Genomic DNA, 20860 nt, shown 5'->3' on the forward strand with positions numbered 1-20860 from the left:
TGCGGCAAGTTCAGACTTGATTCATACTTAAGTACTAAGTACATGATAGATAGCACCTATTTCAAACTGATTTGTACTGAGTCCAAACTGGATCCTTCCCGTCAGACGTCGAGCTCGGATTGAACCTGAGCTGAGGCATTTGATTTGGAACACAATCGCATGCAGACTGCTAGTTGTAGGCAGGTAGCAACTAGACTACTAACTAGTATATCCAGTGTCCGAGTCCCGTTTTCTCTTGAGGACTCAGGTACCCCGAGTGGTTATCGGTGGCGGCAGCAGCAATAGCAGCAGTAGTAAGTAGAACTACCTTCTGAGTACATACCACTCTAGAGTATGGCAGTTCTTGTTCTCCTGCACTACTCAGTAGAGTAAGTATCCCGTCAGTTCGAAGATTGAGAGAGACTTCCTCGACTCGAGTGTGTAAGTATACATCAGACTGTCTACTCGCTGCCCAGCTCCTCAACCCTCTCTCAGGAGACTGGTTGCAGATTGTCCGTCTAATCAAGAACCACTGACAATCCTGGTCTCGGAAACGCGTCACGAATTTGACAGAATCGGGTTTAGCTCAGCTCAGCTCGGCCGTGCGCTCACGTCGTCGTTGCCGTTCTGGGAAATAAGGTTTTGCCTCACCACCGCTGCACCACTGCACCACTGCAAGCTTCAAGTTCTTTGAGGCTGGCCACTGCAGTCACTGGTAACTTTGGGGTCCTTGCTTTCTTTTCTGTCTCGACTGATCCTGTCCGGACAGTCGCAAGGAGGTGGTAAGTAATACTGCTATGTATCTGGCTCCATGGACACGCTTGAGCACTAGCTCAAATTGGTCCAACTCGGACGGCCGTCACAGCGCAGTCTCGAAAGCCTTATGTACTTAGTAGCCTAGATACAACGCAGATTGAGATCGATTCGAATCTGAATACAATCAGCTCGCATCCAGTTTGCAGCAAGCAGGCCCAATGGATCCAGCTCGAACCCGATATGGATGGAGTCAGGTCTTGAATCGTGGTCGCAGCGGGAGCCGGATCGGTTCTGCTACTCACCGTGGAGGAGGAGGGGTGGGAAAGGCAACTACTAGAGCTTTTCGTGAGCCAGGGGTGAACGTCGCGCTGGCGTAGCTAACTCAGTTGGTTATTGGCAGTCTAGCGGTGGTGGTGATACAATAACTACATAGTACTTAATACATAGTATTGTACATGATAGTGGTAGAGGGACTTTAGGTAAGTACCTCAGGTTGCGTGGTCCTGCTACACGAATGAAGCCGAAAGAAATTACCATCCAACAAAAGCGAAGACCTTGAACCTAACATCAAAACCAGTCTTTGGTCCCCAAGTTCCGTCTTATAATCCTCACGCCCTAATCCCAGCACCCACCCCCTCTTCTTCCATCTCCCACGGAATGCATTCCATTCACCCCGATCAAATCCCACCTCCTTCCTCGTCCAGTCCTTTGTCTCTGCACCGCTATCCCGAATTCAAGTTCGACTCGATGACCCTCACCCGATCAGGTGGGTGAACTTTGGCATCCCGCCGAAGATCGTGAGGACGATGGAGCCCACCATGGTGGCCAGGAGGATGAGGGGAAACATGGTTGATAGGTTGGTAGTATTCTGTGTGTGCTGCGGGTGTTGTATGCTCTGTGATGCGTTGCAGGGTACCACTAGTAGTAACTTGAAGTTGAGGATGTTGTGTCGAATCGAATGATGGTTGGCGTCACTGCGTTTGGAGCTGTGCTGCTTAGTGCTTGAGCTTCTGGGTCTTTGTTTGCGTTGATCGTAGTATGTGAATGTATTTATTTGTGTATGCGGTGAACCGGAATGCGAGTGTGATGCGTGTTGCTTTAACTTGGTTTCAGTTGACCGTGCTGGGCTCCTCCTGGGTTTTATAGTGCGAGGGGCAGGCCTGGAAGGTCAGCTCTGAGGCTTTGGTGACATCAGGGTCCGAGGACCGTCGCGGAAGAGAGGAGGATGGAAAGAAAGGTCCTCGAAGCGTGAACCAGGATAGCCCAAAACATAATATAGTACTCCGTACCTCGCAGTGGTACCGAGCTGGAAAAGGCTGTGAGCTTTGGCCGAACTTCTACCGTCCGTCCTCATGGCAACTTTTTGTTGGCCTTAAGGTCCTCATCGGTAGGACCATAGCTTAGTATATATCTATGGACGCGCAAGCAAAAGGACCTTCGTCGAGCCGCCAACAATTTCATTCTTTGAGATGGAGCGGTAACAGACCGATCGATTTGTCCCACGAATAACAGGTAGACGCTGCACACCACACGCCAATGCCACCCACCCTAGAAGTTCTCATCGTGATAAAGACATCTGCAGGATCATAAGCAGACATGAATGTGAATACCCTTTTTCCGCCAGCCGTGCGCTAAATGCAGTAACATACGCCGTTATGGTTTCCTCCCCCAGACACGTCGACTGCCACCGCTGGGTCAGTATGGGCTGGTCAACACCGGTGCCAGGGACTCACGTGTAGTGCCATATATGCAGCCGTCGCTTCTTCAGTTCGTCCCTCACTCTGGCAACGTAGACTCGGGCTTCATCCGCCGTCCACGGTTCGGGCGCCCCCCATCTCGTCAACAGAAACATGGCCCACCCCTCGAGGCCAGAACTCCAGTGGTTCAGGTTGATCCTGCCGGCGTCCTTGAGGAGGGGGTCCTTGGGCCAGGCGCCGATGGGACACTTGTACAGATGCTCCTGGACGTCGACGAACCCGGCCGCCTCGATCTTGGCCTTCATGGTTAGTTGCGTGTCCAGCGGGCGCCCTGCCCGTCGCGCGCAGTCGAGAAACGTCTGCCCCCATCCGGCCAGCAGCGAGTCCGGGGCGAGGGAGCCGTCGTCAGACATGACCCGCACGTCTAGTTCGATCTGTTCGATATACCCTCCGGACCTCAGGTGGTCGAAGCACTTTTTGTACACGCTCGCCCATTCTGTGTCGGTGAAGGCGCCGAGCATCAACCGCATGTGGATCAGGTCGAACTCTTCTCGCCACGTCCATTCTTCGAGGACGTCGTCCACCTAACACTCCGTCAGCTTGTGTCTTCCTCACCAAGTGTCACCGTCGATTCACCTGGAGAAAACAGTTCGGAGGTACCCATGTCGACGGTGGCGGGGAGAGGTCAACACCATACACAGTTGCTAGGCTTGCTTAGAGCGATCGACGACAAGAGACTTGTTCCAGGTTGACCTACCAGCAGGAAATTGATCGGCAACGTCGCTTCACGCAGTGAGAAGACGAGCATCAAATGGAGGAGAGGGTCGACTCACATGGCCCAAGTGCCAGGTCCAGTCCCTATATCGAGGACGTACTAGGGTGCCAAAACTTAGAAATCCAGTGGTGAGCAATGATACGAAAGGGGTCGTACCAGTGGCGATTTGACGGGCGATCGAAAGAGTGGGTTTGGCTGATTGCTGTCCAGGACAAGATAGAGCACATGGCTAGGACATTTCGCTTAGCACCATCGCTGTGCGGTCTCGGACATACACCTACCCAGCGTTGAGGGTTTCGAACTGTTGCTCATCGGATGGACCCCTGTCGAGGCTGTGAGAGCCTTGTCTACGCGGACTTCTGGGAGAAAGCATACCAGTAGTCATCCCGCAGAGACGAGTACCTGCAGATGTCAGCAAAGAGGGACATCCACCACTGGCAAGGATCATATCTACTTTCTGCCGTTGATCATCCGACCCCGATATATCGAGGATGAAACAGAGGTCGTGTCCCTTGCAAAGCCTCGTCTCAGCAACTATTCCCAATCCGGGCACTTGTGCAGCTCACGAGAAATTGTCGCCATCCTCAAAAGCGGAGTCGACGTCTTCGTCAACCTAGAGATCCTGTTATCACGGGGGAACAAGGAGTTCGGCAGAAGCAAGCGGCGTACATCGACAATGTCCGTGCGCTGGGGCTCTTCCCCAGCAGTGGCTGAACTACTCGTACCCTCGGCTTGACCAGGAGCAAGAGAAGAAGCCATCAGTCAGAGAGGCACGAGGTAAGCTGCTGGCTGGATCAGACGGAAAAAAGGGCATGATGATGACGATGACAAACGAGGGCATTTGTCGATGATATTATCGAAAAACCGGTCCAGCTGGGTCTGCGCTCCCAAATTTCGCTCCCACTCACCCACCGAGAAGTCGTCCTCCTCCTCTTCCTCCTCTCATGACTTCGTGGCGTGGATTCCGCGCAAAGCTGACTCGTCACGCCGATCCATCAACGGTGGAAGACGGACTGGGCCTCACCAAGCCAGGCTTGCCCCATTAGTTTCTCACCGGCGTTCCACCAGTCCACGCATCGGCGTCCAATGGGGCCTCGACTGGTCTCGAGAAATGTTTCCAAAGGCTTTGGCCAGGGCCACGCCAACCACGGAACCGGCCAGCACCCAGCACCCAGCACGACGGATCTCCTTCGCGACCCTCTGGCTAGCGCGGGGCATCAGGATAACAGGACATCAAGCAGCCCATCAACTGGGTTGACCCGCCCTCGCCGCATCAGCTACAGAGATCCGTCCCGAAAGCTACCATCGAAAACGAGCAAGGCGTCTCCAGTCGACGGGGCTTGCTGGTTGTGCCTGTCAGAATCGAACACGTTCAGCGATTCCTTGTTGCTATTTTATTTTTCTTCGCCAGAGGAACGAAGAAAAGACCCCACGGTGGAGGGGCAGGATCGTGATTCCGAGGCAGGCGAACAAAATAGGCAGGCAAGCTCGCGTCCAATTTGCAGAGCTCACGCAGTCCCAGCAACTCCCAGGAAACACGGTAACACTCTGAGTATCTCTGCCGCAGGCACCTTACCTGTCCGCTCTTTTCGTTTGGGCTCGACTTGAGAAGGGAATTTTTGGTCTTGTGTGCGCCGTGTGAGTCGCCGTGTGCCCTCTTCTCCTCACATCCAACAATGGCATCTCCTGCCCAGTCGCTGCCCACGAAGGTGGTCGCGGGCGTGACGGTGCCGGACACGCCGCTCATCACCAAAGCCCTGGACTACGTGCGCCAGTACTCGACCGACGACACGTACAACCACATCGTGCGGTCGTTCCTGCTGGGCTTCGTCATCGCCGACAAGGTGTTGCCGGCGCGCGACCGCGAGGCGCACGCCGTCGCCGCCATCATGCACGACCTGGGCTTCCCCATCGGCCACCCGCCGCACTCGGCCCTCATCTCGCCGGACAAGAGGTTTGAGGTCGACGGGGCCAACGCCGCACGGGGGTTTCTGATCAAGGAGGCCCCGGAAGGCGAGTGGGACAAGCACCGGCTGCAGCTGGTCTGGGACGCCATCGCCCTGCACACCATCGGCAGCATCGTGTTCGAGAAGGAGCCCGAGGTGCAGGCCTGCAGCTACGGCATCTGGGCCGACTTTCAGGGCCCCGACCGCGTGCCCGGCGGCCTGCTGAGCTGGGACGAGTATAACCCCGTGGTCAAGGTATGCACACTGTCAAAAAGGGGGGCTCGTGGCCAGATATCAGAGAGACACGGGAATGTGAGAAAGTAAACTAATCGCTGATGCTTGTTTCCCGCGCAGGAATATCCCCGACTGGACCTCATGAAAGGACTCAAGGCCAACATGTGCCATCTCTGCGAGCTGAAGCCCCAGACCACGTACGACAACACGGTGGGTGAGTGGGGGGACCGGTACGTCGAAGGGTATAGCAGGAAAGGGAAGTTGACGCAGGACCTGCTCGAGACGTGTAACCTCGACGAGCTGTAAATAATACTACTACTATTCAAGAGGGTTGACTCAGTTTTACTTTCCCTTCCACCCTAGAACATGCATTTAGCAATTTGCGGGGGGAGGTTGGTACAGAGACTTTCGAGAAGCACCTTGGGGTCTCAAGCACGCCGCCTCACAAACCTCAGGCTCGCGTCTCCGGGCCTCTTGACGTGCGTGCTGATGTTGAAGTACTTCTCCCCCAAGACCTGCCTCAGCCCTTCCCTCCCATCTCCGCGCGCCGCTCTCTTTCCTTGCCCCCCTCCCTCCCCGACGTCCACTTCGACCCGGTAGCGGGACAAGATCTGCGCGACGACGGCGACGAATTCGACCTGGCTGAACTTCTTGCCGGGGCAGACGCGCGGCCCGAAGAGCCAGGGCATGAACATGGCCGTGGCCGACGACGGCAGGCCGCCCTTGTCGTCGGACGGTATCGCCAACGCCTCTCCGCCGGCGTCGGGACTGCCGCGTGTGACACTGATGAAGCGTCGCGGGTTGAACAGGTGCGCGTCGCCGCCCCAGCGCGGCGAGAGGTGCATGGCGTAGAAATGCGCCGTGACCAGCGTGTTCGGGGGCACGGTGACCGTCGTCGTCGTCGCCGTCGCCGGCGATCCGTCACTTTTCGCCCTCTTGTCGCCCGCGGGTGAAGACACGGGCAGCACCGTCGGCACCGTCGGGGTGCGGATCATCTGGGGCGCGGGACCGGCCAGGCGGAGGGTCTCGTACATGAGCGCCATGCAGCGGACGAGCTTGGGGTATGTCTCGTGGTAGCTGGCGTTTGGCCGGTGCGTGTAGTACCGGTCCACTTCCTCGGTCACCCAGTCTTGAATCTCCGGGTGGAGGGCCAGGTAGGGGAGTGCAAAGGACATGGTCCCCGCGGTGGTCTCGAAGCCGGCCATGTGGAACACGAACAGATTCCCGTACAGCTCCGAGTCCGTCAGGTAGGATGGCTTCGCGGGCGCCGCGGTCGTTGATGAGAAGTTTATGGTGGTGGTGGTGGTGGTGGTTGTTGTCTGGTGCCGGCTCTTCTCGGCTTCGTTGGCACTCACCATCGCCTCCAGCAGACCGGGCTTGGAGGGGGAAGAGTTGTTCTTGCCCGCCTTCTGCTGCTGCAGCTGTCGCAGCACTGCCTCCTCCATGTACATCCTGAACTCGGCCACCGAGAGCTTGAGCCGTTGGAGCAGCGGCGGCAGAATCGCGTCGGGAGCCTTGAGTCCCGCAAACAGGATCGCGGCGAAGATGTGCTTCAGGATGAAGTCCAGCGACTCCAGTAGCGTCTGCCGGTGTCCTGGGGGGATGGTCTTTAGGGCCGCGCTGTCCTGGCCGAATCCCACCGTGGCGAGGACGTGCATGGCGAGCACGTTGAAGTCGCATCGCATCGCGGCCAGCGTGCACCTCCCGCCGGCGAGAAAGCTCAGGTCCTCGGTCACCCGCGCGATCGATTGGTCCCAGACATAGCGCATCGTCTGGTCGCTGAACGCCGGGGCCGTGATCTTGCGGTGCCGCTGCCAGTCCGCGCCGTTCAGCGAAGACACGTTCTGCCCGTAGAACGTGAAGACCTGGGAGAAGGGCGCGGGCATGATCCACGTCTTCATGTCCCGGTAGATCTGGTCCGCCGCCGGGGGGTAGGCCGTGCAGATTTGGTTGCGCGTGGGAGTCACGAGCACAAACGTCTCTCCTCCCACGCGTGAGACCGTCTTGACGCCGTCGACCGTCGGCCAGCCCAGCTCGGTGTAGGCGTACCATTCACCCAGGCCGAAGGGGAGAAGCTCCACCCACCATAGGAGAGGCTTGAGGAGGACGAACCATGGGTCTTCAAAGGAGGCAGGGAGGATGATCAGGGGGAGCTTGAAGCGCCGCGCGACAATGAAGTTGTTGAGCAACCCGTAACAACGTAAGAAGACGAAGAAAGCGATGGGAGAGAGGAATAAATAAAATAACATCCTGACAATTCCTGCCAACGGGCGGACACCCACCAGCAACAGCAGTGGAGGAAGAGAGCCTTCTGCAGCGACTGATGTTTCCACCCGTGCGAGGTAAAGAAAGAGATCACATACTCGACTTGCCCAGCAATTCTAACCCCATGCAAAGCGCATATCAGGTTTATATCAACGAGGCCAGCCGTGACGACATTGAGGCCAGACACTTTGCTGGGCGCCTGATGTTCGTCAAGAAACAGCTTGTCGCGCGCGGGGCATCGCTCCCGTTGCTCGGCTTGGACAATCTAGCTCTTCATACTGGAGATACGGACGCAGGAAATGCGTAGAACGATGAATGGGACGCGATGGTGGACATTTCACAGAGAAAGAGACTGCGAGACGCGGGCAAAAAAGAGCAAAGGAACCAAGGTGCGGGAGATTCGCGGATCATTTATTTATTTAACGGGCAACATCGTCGTGAAGCTGCATCAGCGCGAGCCTTGCCTCTGCAGAACAGCCCAGGGAAGATAAAGGAAGGAAGTTATGTGAATATAAAGGTCAACCGGGTCAGGAATAGACGACCCTCCAGGAATTTAATTTTCCGTGGCCTCTTCGGGTCCATCAAATTTATAAACTCGTGAAATAAATCCACCACAAACGAAGGCCGTCTTTTTCATTCAACGTCAAAGCTCCAAAATCCATGTACAAGAAGGTCCAAATGTGAACGGGCTTCGAGGTCTGATATCCTCCAGCAGTTCGCCCTGAAGAATGAAAAACAAAAGGCTAGAATTCACGGAGCCTGGCCGAATCTAGCTGTAGAGAAGCCGATAAAAAGAAGAAAAGACAAGTCGGGCAGCACAATCTCGGGACTTGCGATCCCTTCAATGTGCATCATACGTGCACCACGCTCTCACCTAGTGGACGACAGTACCAGACCACTCGGAGCAGTCAACCTGTGTGGCAGAACCAACGGCGAGGCCGACGCCACTATTTCCAAAGAACGCCTCCGACGCACCGCTGTCACTGCAGAGGTCAAAGTTGACGTTGGCGCCATACTGATTCGTGCCGGAGAGCCCGTTCTGGGCACACAGTGGGTTCCCGTCGGCCGGGCAGAGGTTGTTGACCATGACCACGATGCTCGTGCCCGCATTGCTGAGGGTGTTTCCCGACGAGTCGGTCTCTCCGACCAGCTTCCAGCACGTCCCACATGCAGGACCCTGGCCTTGGCCCGGTCCAGCGCCGTAGAGGTTCTGCGACACTGCGGCGCTGAAGCCCGGGGAGGTGAAGAAGAAGCAGGCCGCCGTGTTGGTGTTGCAGTTCGGGGAGCCAAAGCTGTCGCCGGCACCGTAGTGGGTGAACGATGCTTTGTAGGTCAGGCCTCCGCTGCTGGAAGCTGGGCTGGTGGAAGTGGCTGGTTCGCTAGCACTGGTTGGGCTGCTGGACGGAGATGGGCTGGGCGACACAGGCTGAACGACTGGTGGTGAAGACGTTGTAGGCTGGGGTGGAGATGGAGTGTTGCTGGCTTGCAGGCATTGAGAATAGTAAGGATTCTGCTCTACGCAGGTCCAGCCTGATGTGCAAGTCGTGCCACCGGTCCAATTGATACCGCCACCTGGTGAGAATGAGTATATTGGGTCCAAAAAACTTCAGTGTGTACATACACTGTTCCCACGGGCCTTGTGCAGCACCAGAGCTGGCTGCCGGGCAGGCCAGAGAGATACAAGGGAGCAGGGAGACAACGATGATTGATTGACGCATTTTTCCTTGTATAACCAATATGGAGGATCTCCGAGATTCCGGGGCAGATGACACAGAAAGGACAGAGCGTGAAAAGGCACAGAAGAAACGAATGGACCTCGATCGACGAGTGTAAAGAACGGCAGGCTGCTGTCAGCTTGGAGGAACCGAGACCAGGCGGGATGCCAGGACATTATATACAATTCCCTCCCCAGAATAGCCCTGAGAAATACTAACAGGGGTGTACATCCACGCAGCCCCTAGGGTCGGGATGCTGTGCCGAAATCTGATGTCGCGTTCATCTCAAGCGAAGACGTTGGGCCAACACCTTTCTCTGTGTAGCCCGGGTCAAGACCATGGTGGACCATGTCGTTGGGTCCAAGGTAATCTGAGCAAGAGAGATTGGGGTGGTGGGATTTCGCAAGTAAAAGGAGCATTGCTGATTTGTCCTTAAATCTCCAGCGTGCATAGAATCCCTGTCCTGAAACATGGCGCCCCATGGACTCGATGCATTCGGCAGCCCCAAGGCTGAGACCCCAGACGGTTTTCGAGAGGCGAGATCTGGCTAAAGGCGAAGGCTTCCCACCCAGCCAGATCCACCAATCCCTTGAAGGCATGGTCAAATCTATCCTGAAACTCGATCCCGTCCTCGGTCTGAGCGTGCTGATTATCTTGTCGATAATCTCGTCGACAACCAGGCAGCTTGGGCGAAATGACCGAGGGATTTCTCCTGCAATTGGTTTCACGGCCAGCTTGCTCCTTGGTTCTTACGCAATGGGGACATCCTAGGATATCCAGACGGCACCTTAGTCCAGGACCATGGTGGCCACGTCTTCACGATATCTCGTTTGCCTTGCAGAGGCGGTCCACCACAAATAGGCCCTTGTCATCCAGCTCCTCAGCAAGAACGTAAGCCAGCCACAATCTTTCTGTGTTCCCCAGCCAAAGGCGGCCTCGTCGTAGGCCCGGTCGATGTTTACCCTCCTGATATTTTGGTATGTGCGGAAGACTTCGTCCAGTCCACCGTCAAACTTGGATTCCATGGCTCGGGCAAACAAGATGGCATCTTCCAAGGCATATGCTGTACTTTCACCTTGCGGCGGCATTGCATGTGCGGCATCTCCTAGTAGCATGCTGCGTTTCGAGCACCAGTTACCCCGTGGAGCGAGATTATAGACAGGGTAGAGGGTCCAATGATCCGTTGCTGAGATGAGAGGATCGAGAAATTCGATGGCACCGCCCCCAAATCGACTTTTCACGTCCTCCTCAATCCGCTTCTGTTCCGTGCCACGAGCCAGCCAACCTTCTCTTGACGCAACGTCCGCGGTCTCGGTGATGGCTGCCACGAATTGCTTCTTCCTAGTCGGCTCGTAGTAGGTGGTCATGAGACTGCCGCGCTGCGACTGGCACAATCCTGTGTCTTTCCAGGGGACTTTTGCTCCTTCCTCCAGGTCCGCAAACCCAAATACCGCTGCTATGCCCGTGTACAGAGGTTTTCTCTCCTTGTCGACAAGGCTGGTCCTGACGAAAGAATGTATGCCGTCGCACCCAAGGACTAAATCTGCGCTTAGTGTCTGACCGTCGTCCAGCCGAACCGTCACCTCATTGTCTGTCTCAACGATGTGGACTGGTTTGCAGCCATACTCCAGTTTGACGTTCTCGAGTGCTTGGACAGTCTCCGTAAGCGACTGGACCAAGTCCGCGCGTGGGATTCTGAGGCCCTTGAAGGCAGGATCGCCAACTCCGGCCCCGTTGTCGCCGGTGAAGGTGATCTCGCCGAGTCTGGCGCCGGTGTAGATTGTGAACAGCTCGATCTTATCAATGTCGACCCCCAGCCGCCTTGCTCGAATCTGTGGTAGCGCTCCGAGGTGGTGCAGACAGCGCAGGGCATTCGGTGTCAGTCCAACAGCGCCGCCGATTGTCGACGGCCGCGGGCGAATTTCAACAATGGTAACGTGCGGCATTTCGGGGAGCCATTTGGTGGTAGCCAATGCTGAGGCTAGACCAGCGATGCCGGCCCCGACAATTACAATGTTCATCATGGAGGATTGGAGTTGAATGTGTCGGTATGAAGTGAAGGCGCCTTGAGGATTGACATGTTTCCGACGTCCTTGGGGCTTGCTTTATACCCTGCGGCACGGTAGCTGAAGCTTCGAGCATCTGTCAAAACTACTGTGAAGGTTTCATTGTGCTGGAGTGGCTCGCAACTGGGCATCTTCTGAAAATGGCAGGCCGCCGTATTCGCAGCCGTTCCATTGGTTGGTGTTGTTCCTGCGACAAATAATAATACGAATAGGCTGCCGTACAGTCGGTCTCTCTCCACGAGCCGCTAGCTATTCTACTTGTGTCTTCTTCGAGGCTAAGCCGTAGGCAGAAACTCTTGCAGAATGCCCTGCACATGTGCGCGAGGCACATAAACCGGAACCATCAGTATCTGCCAGCACCAGCTTAGATGGTGATAGTCCAACAGTAGACAATCCGACCAAGAAATCAACCTAGTCCAGCCCTTGTGGTCTTTACGACATGTTTGATAGCCTCGAGACTGCCTTTGTTTCCCACAGCACCTAGTCCCACGCCTTCGACCCAGCCCATTTTCTCAAGCATCGCGCGACCTTTGTTGTTGGCGCCGAGCTCTGGGGCAGAAGCACCGACAATATCACCATTCATGTACGTGGCACCTGACGCGGCTCCACCGCCTCCTCTCCTAGTTCTCGCGGAGCCAGATGTTGCAGTAACGCGAGACTTGTAGGAACTAATTCGGTCCTTCGGGAAGAACTTTCTCAGGCTCATCAAGGCGTCAATCTCCCAGACGGTGTCGATCGTGTATCTCGGGGTATGCGGACTTTTGGTCAGAACAGGGTAGCGCCCTGTGCCGTGGCCATCCTTACCCTCTGACTTTGACTTCAACTTGAGCGACTTGGCAAGCCGATGGACAGAAGCACGAGTTGCTGCATCCATTGGGGCCAACTTCAGCGTCGTGACTTCCTCAATTAGGAATTGTCGGATTTCTGCTTTGATAGCGACGGGGTGATTGCGTTCGGACGCTTCCAGAAGCGCGGCCTCACGTTCCTCTAGTCTCTCGCGCTTGCGGGCCGCCTTCTTTTCCCGGTCTTTGTTCCAGGTGCTGCGCAGTCGCTCGGCCAGTTCCTCATCTTCGACACCGAGTTCAAAAGGCAAGTCCGACTTACGTCCTTTCTTCTTAGGTCGGAGACTGGGTCGATCAAAATCCATAATGTCGAACGCACCGTATGGATCCTGGTCAAGAGCATCGGCGAAAGCTGTTGCAGATGGGAAAGTATCGCGCTCACGCCTGTTTTTCTTTGACTTGACGCGGCTGGAAATATGCTTCTTCGAAGAAAACGGGATGAAGCCATCGCCAGCTGCAAACTCATCGTCATCGTCGTCGTTGTCATCATTATCATCATCATCATCATTATTGACCTCGTCGTCTTCCACAACTTGCCCGTCGAACAAGAGCAGCTCGTCGCCACCCATGCCCAGCTCTTCTTGCTTTGCCAATGCTCGGGCGATCTGCTCATCTGTCATACGCGCAGTACGCTCGAGTATGCGGTCATTTTCCTCGTTCTCGGATTCCATGTCGTCATCAAGATCATCCAAAAGCTCGTCGGCGTCCGACGACTCCGGGTCGCCCGAGTCTCCTATAAACTCTTGGATTCTCATTCTCCTAATTTCTTCAAAGATGCGGATCTCGTCGACAGCAGAGGCCGAGGTCAACTTTCCATGTGGAACCCACCGAGGATCATTAGAGTCTTTGCCAAGGGGGCTGACGAGATACTGCGGACCGGTTGGACGTATGCGATATCGTAAAACATGGCTGACCTCAACAATTTCCTCGTCTGTAGTGCTGAAGTCGTCGAAATCTTGCAGATCACTTGAGTTCCAATCGATCGCTTGGTTGACGTCGGTAGATTCTCTGACAGATTTACTTGGTTTTTGGGGCCGCAGGTGAACCTTTTGCTCAGTGGCGCCATCAAAGAATCGGAAATGTTCAGTTCTCCTTCCAGCTTTGACCGAGTGCTTGCTTTCAGGAATTTCGTCCTCGTCGCTGTCGTCGTCGACCGCTAGGTTTGCAATGTAATCATTAATGATGGCTTCTTCCTCTTCTCTTTTCTGCAGGCTTTCGGGTCGACCTCGAAGACGACCACGTCGGTCGAAGGCTTGGTTTCGGGGCGGAGGCAGAATGTTCTTGAATTTGTCCAAACCAGATGAACTGGAATCGCGGGTGGTGAGCCCAATGGCCGCGGGAGAACTCTGAGGTGGAGGCTTTGTCTCAGCAATTCTGGGTTCCGGGGGAACCGTAGGCTCTGAGCTGGGAACCGACGCATTTGTGACAATTTTTGCTGGAGGGTTGTTTCGGCCTGCAAAAAGGATCTCTTCGGATGATTGCGACGAAACAGAGTCTTTCCTTGCACGGGGCTCTCGGACACTAGACCTGACTGGACTCTTATTGTGATTAATGGGATCTTCGTTCTCTGACACATGTGGGACAATCTCCTTATGTTGTGCTTGCTTGTCTGAGGTTTCTTCAGATGATGTTGCTTCCTTCTGTGTTTGTTCGTTGTCCTTCGCGACTTCGTCTATGTCTTCTTGCTTCAGATCTCCGGCACTGATGAAAGTGATCCTCTGTTCCCTGAGGCGTGTAGAACCCCAGGACATGGCATGACGCTCAGTATTCCTAGCTGTTTGAGTCATACTCAACATCGAGTGGGGAGGATGAGGAGAATTTGAGTCTGAGAAATCCTGCCAGTCGTGCAGAAGGTTGCGGTGGAAGGGAGCAGGCACTGGGTCATCTTGTCAGGACGCAAAGCTAAAGGCACAGGCGGAGGCTCGCGTTTGCGGTACCTTTTTTGGAAGAGCCTGACTGACCATGTCGCCATGGCGATGGTGAGTGATTCTGCTGTCCGCCATTGCGTTTCTTTCGAGCTTGCGCTCGTTGACGAGGACCCATGTTGGGCGGGGTGTCACGCAATGAGGCGAGTTGCCCCTCCTCCGACAGTGGGCTTTAGGCAGTAATTGTTGCCAAGAAGCGAGTATCATAGAGCCAACAGGATAGAAATACAGAAGATTGAATACCAGCAATCGACTCTGCGGGTGTAGGTGTGAATCGTGCGTACAGATGAAGAGTCATGTCTCAGTCTTTGAAAGAAGAATCGGGGGTGCTGTCCTACGCCGAGTGACGATTCGCAGAAACGCGCCCGCAAATCCCACCAGTCACGCTTCACCTTCTGCGCTGGTGGCACCTACTTGGTAGGGCGATCGAATCAGCAAATCCACCCTGGACCAAGCCTGGTGATGTCCCCTAGCAAGGCTGACGTCCGACGGGCTTCCACTGTACGCCTGCACTCTGACTGCGGTGTAAGTCTACCTCGCCTCTCCGTTCGCGCCACAGTCTCAGCAGCAGCTTCACTATACCATATACTATCATTAGAACCGCCCCAGAAAGCGTCACTAGCACGAGCTCTCTGCCTAGACGTCGACAATCTGGAATCCCTCCGAGTTCTGTTTGCAACCCGGCACACCTCCAAATCCCGAGACTCGTCACCGATCCTACCTGGGTTCAAGCAGAGGGACGATGACTCTTTGATCCTGCTCCCACCAACGAGCCGATTCCCCACTCAAGCGCTCACACCGTTTGGCGCTCTCCTATATGCAATATCCTCTGGGCTTCAGAGCATTCCTCTCCCTTTCCAGGCCCAAGACGTCATGAATGGCGTCGACGTTAAGCGCTTTGTGCGCTACTTCTATGACCCTCCACCAAAGTACGATGACCTGTCTGGCACTTCCATATGGCTGCTGGGGAAAGAGTATCAGCCTGCACCGCCGAAGCCGGTAACAACAACGGATCACGACGATGTGGTGGAAGTCGAGTCCTCCACAGATTCCCACGACCCTTCTGACGCAAGTGCACTGTCGTCCACAACAGATCAACCCACACAACAGCAGCCTCATGAACCTCAATCGCAGAATACCAGCAGTTTTGATGATGCTCAGCATGTGACAGGAGGAAACAACCTCCCGTCACTATCGAACGACCCTTCCGATCGAGGATGGCCCATCACATTTCTCGACGACTTCGAATCGCGGATATGGATGACCTACCGTTCCAACTTTACGCCCATTCCTCGATCGCAAGAGCCTGGCTCTAGTGTATCCTTATCCCTGTCCGTTCGCCTACGCAATCTAACTGAGAGGGATGGCTTCAGTAGCGACACAGGTTGGGGATGTATGATCCGTTCGGGACAATCTCTTTTGGCGAACGCACTGGTTATGCTCCATCTGGGCCGGGACTGGCGCCGACCACACACATATACCAATCGTACCTCGTCTCCCTCCAGCGATCCCTACGTCGACCCACCTCCCTTCACTCAAACGCAAGGCGAGGCCTCCATCCTTTCCCTCTTCGCCGACTCCCCCCTCGCCCCCTTCTCCATTCACCGGTTCGTCCAACACGGCGCATCCGCCTGCGGCACACATCCAGGCCAATGGTTCGGGCCTTCCGCGACAGCTTCATGCATCAAAGAGCTTTCTGCCGAATGCGCTGCTGCAGGGTTGCGAGTCTACGTGACACCATCCGCGAGCGAGGTGTACGAAGACAAGTTCCGCAACATTGCCCGCGCTTCTGCCACAGATCTCAGCATTAGACCTACGTTGATACTTCTGGGAATAAGACTAGGACTGGACCGAATTACACCCGTCTACCATGAAGCTCTCAAAAGCAGCCTCACATACCCTCAGTCGATTGGTATTGCGGGTGGCCGTCCGTCCTCCTCACACTACTTTATTGGCTGTCAAGGGGACCTCTTCTTCTACCTCGACCCGCATGAGACCCGGCCAGCTCTGCAGCATCACTCTGACCCCAACGAATACACCGACGAGGAAATCTCCACCTGCCATACGCGCCGTCTTCGTGGGCTGAGGATAAGCGAGATGGATCCATCTATGCTTATCGGCTTTCTCATCAAGGACGAACAAGATTGGGACGATTGGAAAAGGAGGATAAAGGAGGTCAAGGGCAAGGCGATTGTGTCCGTCTTTGACAAGGAGCCGCCGGTGCCTGGTGAAACGAAGGAGAGGAAGGAGGCTGTGGACGAGGTGCAGACATTCGATGACGAGGACGAGGATGATGAGACAGTTACTGTCACGGGGAAGGAGGATGAACAAGCTAAACCCGAGGGCGAGGGCGACGAAGATGGTGTCAAAGTCGACCGCGAAGCAGAAGGAGATGGGCAAAGCGATGCAATCCGTGCTGGACTCGATGGCCCGAGACATCCCGTCAAGGTTGACAGTCCTGCGGAAAGAGTCCACATGCCCTGACCGCACAAAGACGCGCCTGTCTGCGTGATGATGAGTACGATGCTATGCATGACAAGAGTTCAACTACGGAGTACTAATACGGCTAATGACTATGGGACGCCTTGGGAGTATCTGGGTCGTTAGCAAGGGAGAATGGGCAAAGACTGTACGACAGCCGAGTGTTGTCCTCCATCTCGTCGGTGTTGCTGGGTCGGAATTGTGAATTGGAGTACATTACTTGGTCGTGCTCGGGAGAAAAGTATGACCGCCTGTACGGGCGGCAGTTGCCCAACAAGATCAATGTTTTGCTTGTTTCACCGCGCGAACACACACTATTTTCCCGCGAGAGTCTCAAACAATATTGTGAGACACGCTCTGGGCAACAGTCCTTGTTTATCTTCACGTGGTCCATGTTGAATATGTGGCGCCTCTAGCGCGCAACTCCATAAACGCGTACCAAAACATTGGAACTCTGAGCTATGACCGTCTAGATTTCACGCAAGGAGTCCAATGCGGCGCGAACCAAGACAAGATTGAAGTCAGGACGGTTTGATTTCATGCTTTCAATTCGAATGTCTCACAACCCAGCCAGTCTGGAGATCTGAAACTTCATGCTTCAGCGTGGTGAATATTGTACATAGCGCGAAAGCTTCTCTCAGTAGAGACTCGTAAAGCATGATTGCTGTTGATGAGCAAGCATGACCGTGCACAGCTCATCACATTGTCAATAATCCCCGATTCCCATGACGCATCGTAATGTGTTGACAAAAACCCATTTCAACACCGTTGTTCCATTTGTGCCCACAACCCCATTTGCAGAAAAGACACGCAAAAGCCAACCAAGAACCAATCACCCCCACAAACTTGAAACCAATTACTTGCTTTGAGAAGAGTATTTGGTCACGGCCTTGGTACCCTCGGACACGGCGTGCTTGGCGAGTTCACCAGGCAGGATGAGTCTGACGGATGTTTGGATCTCTCGGGAGGAGATTGTGGACTTCTTGTTGTAGGCAGCAAGCTTGGAGGCTTCGGTGGCGACACGCTCGAAGATGTCTGAAACAAACGTTAGACCACGTAATTGTTGCCGAAGGCGCAGTTTGCTTACCGTTGACGAAAGAGTTCAAGATGGACATGGCACGGTTGGAGATACCGGTGTCAGGGTGGACTTGCTTGAGGACTGAAGAAACGCGTCAGTATTGAGAAGGCGAAAGGGGTGATTCGCGTGGGGATTGAAATCTTACCTTTGTAGATGTAAGAGGAGTAGGTCTCCTTTCGCGTCTTGCCTCGCTTCTTCTTGTCACCAGAGGGGGCAGCGGCGGTCTTCTTGCCAGCTTCCTTCTTCTCGGCAGCAGGAGCCTTTCCAGCGGGGGCCTTGCCACCAGTGGTGGGCTTCTTCTCAGCAGCTTTTGGTGCCATTTTTGGTGATTGATTCGATTGCGCAAAAAGCGACGATGGATGGAACAAGTATGTGGGATGAAATTGATTGATGGAAGCGTATGTGCGTGATGAGTGATGGATGGATGAAGAAGGAAGGAAAGATGGAAGTGTGAAAGGTGGGTGACGGCGACTCTTATACCAGGCGCAAGTGCGAGGAGGAGGGCGCGGGTTGATGCGAGGTGGCAGACGCAGGCGGTCGCTCCTGGAGGTTGATCCAGGTAACAAATTGCGCGATTTTCCCGGCGTATTGTTATTGTGTCGATTTTGTTGATTTTTGAACCAGTCAAAATGCAGGATCACACTTCTTGGCGGAAAGATATGGTAACGCGATGTAATGCTGGCGTGTATTGTCAAACTCACCAGAAAAGTCATTTTTGATCATTCCCGTCCTCGCGCGGCGATTGGCCAGACCCCGGCTCCGTGATCCAGAGCACTCCTCTCTCGCGGCACCTTTCATCACAAGTTCTCCAAGGTTGATCTGGAGGCGCGACTCAACTGCCCACCACCCGCATCGCCCGCCCATCCTCACTCCTTTATAACAGCCCTTCCCTCCCACCTTCCATCATCGCTTCCTTCTCTCTTTTCATCCATCGTCAACCCAAGTTTCCATCGCGCATTTGCACACAGCATCCCATCACAACTTCATTTCACAAACGCTTTCCAACTTTCAATCCCAATCCCATCCACTCAATCAAAATGACTGGCGGAAAATCTGGTGGCAAAGCCTCTGGCTCCAAGAGCGCTCAATCGTAAGTTGCCATCTTCTCCCAGCTTGTTGTATCACTTTGAATTCTATGCGTGGTGTTCGTCTGGAGCCTGCGCCGTGTTGTCACTCCAGCTGTCTCTGTTGAATCATGGTGCTAATTCTTCCGCAGCCGATCCTCAAAGGCGGGTCTTGCATTCCCTGTCGGCCGTGTCCACCGTCTCTTGCGAAAGGGCAACTATGCTCAGCGTGTCGGGGCTGGTGCTCCCGTCTACCTTGCCGCTGTGCTTGAATACCTTGCCGCTGAAATCCTCGAACTTGCCGGCAACGCCGCCCGTGACAACAAGAAGACCCGTATCATCCCTCGTCATCTCCAACTGGCCATCCGAAACGATGAGGAGTTGAACAAGCTGCTTGGACACGTTACAATCGCCCAGGGTGGTGTTTTGCCCAACATTCACCAGAGTACGTCCTCCCAACTTTTCGCCACATTGACCTACGATACTGACTCTTACAGACTTGCTGCCAAAGAAGACTGCCAAGGGCAAGAACCCCAGCCAAGAGCTGTAAGCTCATTCTGCAAATTCTTTCTGGACTGGGTTTTGAAAGGGAGTTTCACGACAAATGCGATCACAACGTGGGGTTTCAGGGGTTGGGCTGGCCAGGTTTCACAGGCCTTGTTTTCAGAGTTTGTGCTTTATCATCGGACGGCAGGGTTGTGTACATTATGCTCATGGCATGCCTACTATCATCACGAACATGGATAGGAATGCAAGACGGGGCATGAGACATGCAAACGGCAAAGCGAACGGCTTTGCAAATGGTCATTAGACAGCAAATTTAATGATCGAAACTCATGGCAATTCACAAACTTGTTCTTTTGACTGCTCTTCTGCCTTCGGACAACTTGCAAGAAACCAAAGTAATGATTTCAGAGTCGATGAGGCATGATTAAGAAGACGAGCTGATACGCGGATTTGACACAGGAGAGGCAATGTAAACAAAATGCTGGGCTCAAAACGCGTGTGGATGATGTCCGCAACCAGATGGGGCGATATGGAAATCAATTCTGACAAGAAATGGGAGCGCGAGCAGCTCGCCACGAAAGCGTAGATCGGCTGAATTGCATAAACGCTTTCGGCGGCTCAATTCTCGAGAAATAGGATCGGACGAGACTTCGTAGGTTCAAGCTCTCTTGAGCTCCCTTCGCAAGCCGTCCTTTGTGGTGAACTAGGCATTTCTTCCGCTGTTTGCGACAGTATGTACAAGGACTTCATCCATCCACGACACCTCAGGCCACCTCATAATCTCTTGACAAACTCCCTTGACGGCGCCGGCAAGTCTGGAGCTGGCAGATTTCGTTCATATTTCGAGCCTGTAAACACGAGAGATGAGCGACTGTACTGAATAGATCCTGTGGCAATCCTTACCTCCTGGAGCAGTTGGTGGTCTGTAAGGGTCAGGATGCTTCCATTTCTGTAGCAGCTTTTCTGTTTCGTTGAAAAGGATCTGGTTCCACCACATGTCAGCCAGGTGCCCCGATGTGAGCGCCAGATTCGGCTCGAAGAGGGTGTCTGCGTACTCTTTGTTGCCTTGGATCTGTGATGTTTCTGTTCGCGTCAAAAAGTGACCGGATATATACTGCCTGGCCGCGCCAGAGGTTTCGTTGCACGGCCCAGTCAAGTGCAAGCTTCAGCGACCGCCGGTAGAGGTGTCTGATGACGATTGGGTGAGCAAGTTGGCAAACAGAGTGTGACTTTCTATTCTTTGAAGCACTCACTGGACAGCCTTGACGTGAGGACTGGGAGATGCCATTCTGGACGGCCCTTGGATGCCCTCAGACACTCGCCCGATCAATAGAAGGTAAACTGCCACAGACAAGTCGTGCACAGCCAGCTGCTCCCCCGGATTTCCAGCCTGACACTTCTGTGTGTATGTCGACCGCTTGACTTCTTGTTGAAGCCTCCGTTGAGTGTGTAATTGAGATGAGTCGATTGGAGATGCAGTTGCACCTGGCGCAGGCTTGGCGTCGAAGCTCTGTCCCGGTTCTCGCTGCC

At 54.4% G+C, this 20860-nt stretch overlaps 9 protein-coding genes across 11 annotated transcripts; 3 read left to right on the forward strand and 6 right to left on the reverse strand.

Annotated features, from left to right (window-relative positions):
• Nucleotides 1-1097: 1097 nt before the first annotated feature.
• Nucleotides 1098-4106, reverse strand: PV07_08029. Of its 3 annotated transcripts, XM_016395154.1 has the most exons (11): nt 3877-4106; nt 3774-3820; nt 3662-3718; nt 3583-3609; nt 3489-3530; nt 3364-3436; nt 3266-3306; nt 3190-3215; nt 3069-3136; nt 2469-3016; nt 1098-2416 (listed from the first exon to the last, which is right to left on the reverse strand). In XM_016395154.1, the coding sequence occupies exons 1-11, from the start codon at nt 3964-3966 to the stop codon at nt 2389-2391; spliced, it is 1047 nt and encodes a 348-aa protein (XP_016248573.1). In that variant the 5' UTR covers nt 3967-4106; the 3' UTR covers nt 1098-2388. The 3 variants fall into 3 exon arrangements, with proteins under 3 accessions (XP_016248573.1, XP_016248575.1, XP_016248574.1); XM_016395156.1 differs by having other exon boundaries at nt 3662-3820; XM_016395155.1 differs by having other exon boundaries at nt 3489-3609; nt 3662-3820.
• Nucleotides 4107-4385: 279 nt separating this feature from the next.
• Nucleotides 4386-5757, forward strand: PV07_08030 (uncharacterized protein). Its single transcript, XM_016395157.1, has 2 exons — nt 4386-5408; nt 5508-5757. The coding sequence occupies exons 1-2, from the start codon at nt 4884-4886 to the stop codon at nt 5691-5693; spliced, it is 711 nt and encodes a 236-aa protein (XP_016248576.1). The 5' UTR covers nt 4386-4883; the 3' UTR covers nt 5694-5757.
• A 2411-nt stretch (nt 5758-8168) lies between these two features.
• Nucleotides 8169-9500, reverse strand: PV07_08031 (uncharacterized protein). The gene is made up of 2 exons (XM_016395158.1): nt 9274-9500; nt 8169-9224 (listed from the first exon to the last, which is right to left on the reverse strand). Exons 1-2 carry the CDS (start codon nt 9368-9370, stop codon nt 8527-8529), a joined length of 795 nt encoding a protein of 264 aa, XP_016248577.1. The 5' UTR covers nt 9371-9500; the 3' UTR covers nt 8169-8526.
• Nucleotides 9501-9681: 181 nt separating this feature from the next.
• Nucleotides 9682-11506, reverse strand: PV07_08032 (uncharacterized protein). The gene has a single exon (XM_016395159.1). The coding sequence runs from the start codon at nt 11389-11391 to the stop codon at nt 10156-10158; it is 1236 nt and encodes a 411-aa protein (XP_016248578.1). The 5' UTR covers nt 11392-11506; the 3' UTR covers nt 9682-10155.
• Nucleotides 11507-11595: 89 nt separating this feature from the next.
• On the reverse strand, nt 11596-14511 carry PV07_08033 (uncharacterized protein). Its single transcript, XM_016395160.1, has 2 exons — nt 14213-14511; nt 11596-14151 (listed from the first exon to the last, which is right to left on the reverse strand). Exons 1-2 carry the CDS (start codon nt 14316-14318, stop codon nt 11840-11842), a joined length of 2418 nt encoding a protein of 805 aa, XP_016248579.1. The 5' UTR covers nt 14319-14511; the 3' UTR covers nt 11596-11839.
• Nucleotides 14512-14662: 151 nt separating this feature from the next.
• Nucleotides 14663-17238, forward strand: PV07_08034 (uncharacterized protein; the record flags this gene model as incomplete). Its single annotated transcript, XM_016395161.1, has 1 exon — nt 14663-17238. One exon carries the CDS (start codon nt 14663-14665, stop codon nt 16682-16684), a length of 2022 nt encoding a protein of 673 aa, XP_016248580.1. The 3' UTR covers nt 16685-17238.
• On the reverse strand, nt 16732-18263 carry PV07_08035 (histone H2B). The gene is made up of 3 exons (XM_016395162.1): nt 17905-18263; nt 17769-17840; nt 16732-17716 (listed from the first exon to the last, which is right to left on the reverse strand). The coding sequence occupies exons 1-3, from the start codon at nt 18077-18079 to the stop codon at nt 17538-17540; spliced, it is 426 nt and encodes a 141-aa protein (XP_016248581.1). The 5' UTR covers nt 18080-18263; the 3' UTR covers nt 16732-17537.
• Nucleotides 18264-18585: 322 nt separating this feature from the next.
• Nucleotides 18586-19900, forward strand: PV07_08036 (histone H2A). Its single transcript, XM_016395163.1, has 3 exons — nt 18586-18849; nt 18976-19268; nt 19321-19900. Exons 1-3 carry the CDS (start codon nt 18797-18799, stop codon nt 19371-19373), a joined length of 399 nt encoding a protein of 132 aa, XP_016248582.1. The 5' UTR covers nt 18586-18796; the 3' UTR covers nt 19374-19900.
• On the reverse strand, nt 19753-20826 carry PV07_08037 (uncharacterized protein). Its single transcript, XM_016395164.1, has 4 exons — nt 20584-20826; nt 20386-20518; nt 20234-20312; nt 19753-20178 (listed from the first exon to the last, which is right to left on the reverse strand). Exons 1-4 carry the CDS (start codon nt 20616-20618, stop codon nt 20105-20107), a joined length of 321 nt encoding a protein of 106 aa, XP_016248583.1. The 5' UTR covers nt 20619-20826; the 3' UTR covers nt 19753-20104.
• Between the last annotated feature and the right edge of the window lie 34 nt (nt 20827-20860).

The sequence above is a fragment of the Cladophialophora immunda genome, assembly GCF_000835495.1.
Source record: "Cladophialophora immunda strain CBS 83496 unplaced genomic scaffold supercont1.4, whole genome shotgun sequence".
Taxonomy (NCBI): domain Eukaryota; kingdom Fungi; phylum Ascomycota; class Eurotiomycetes; order Chaetothyriales; family Herpotrichiellaceae; genus Cladophialophora; species Cladophialophora immunda.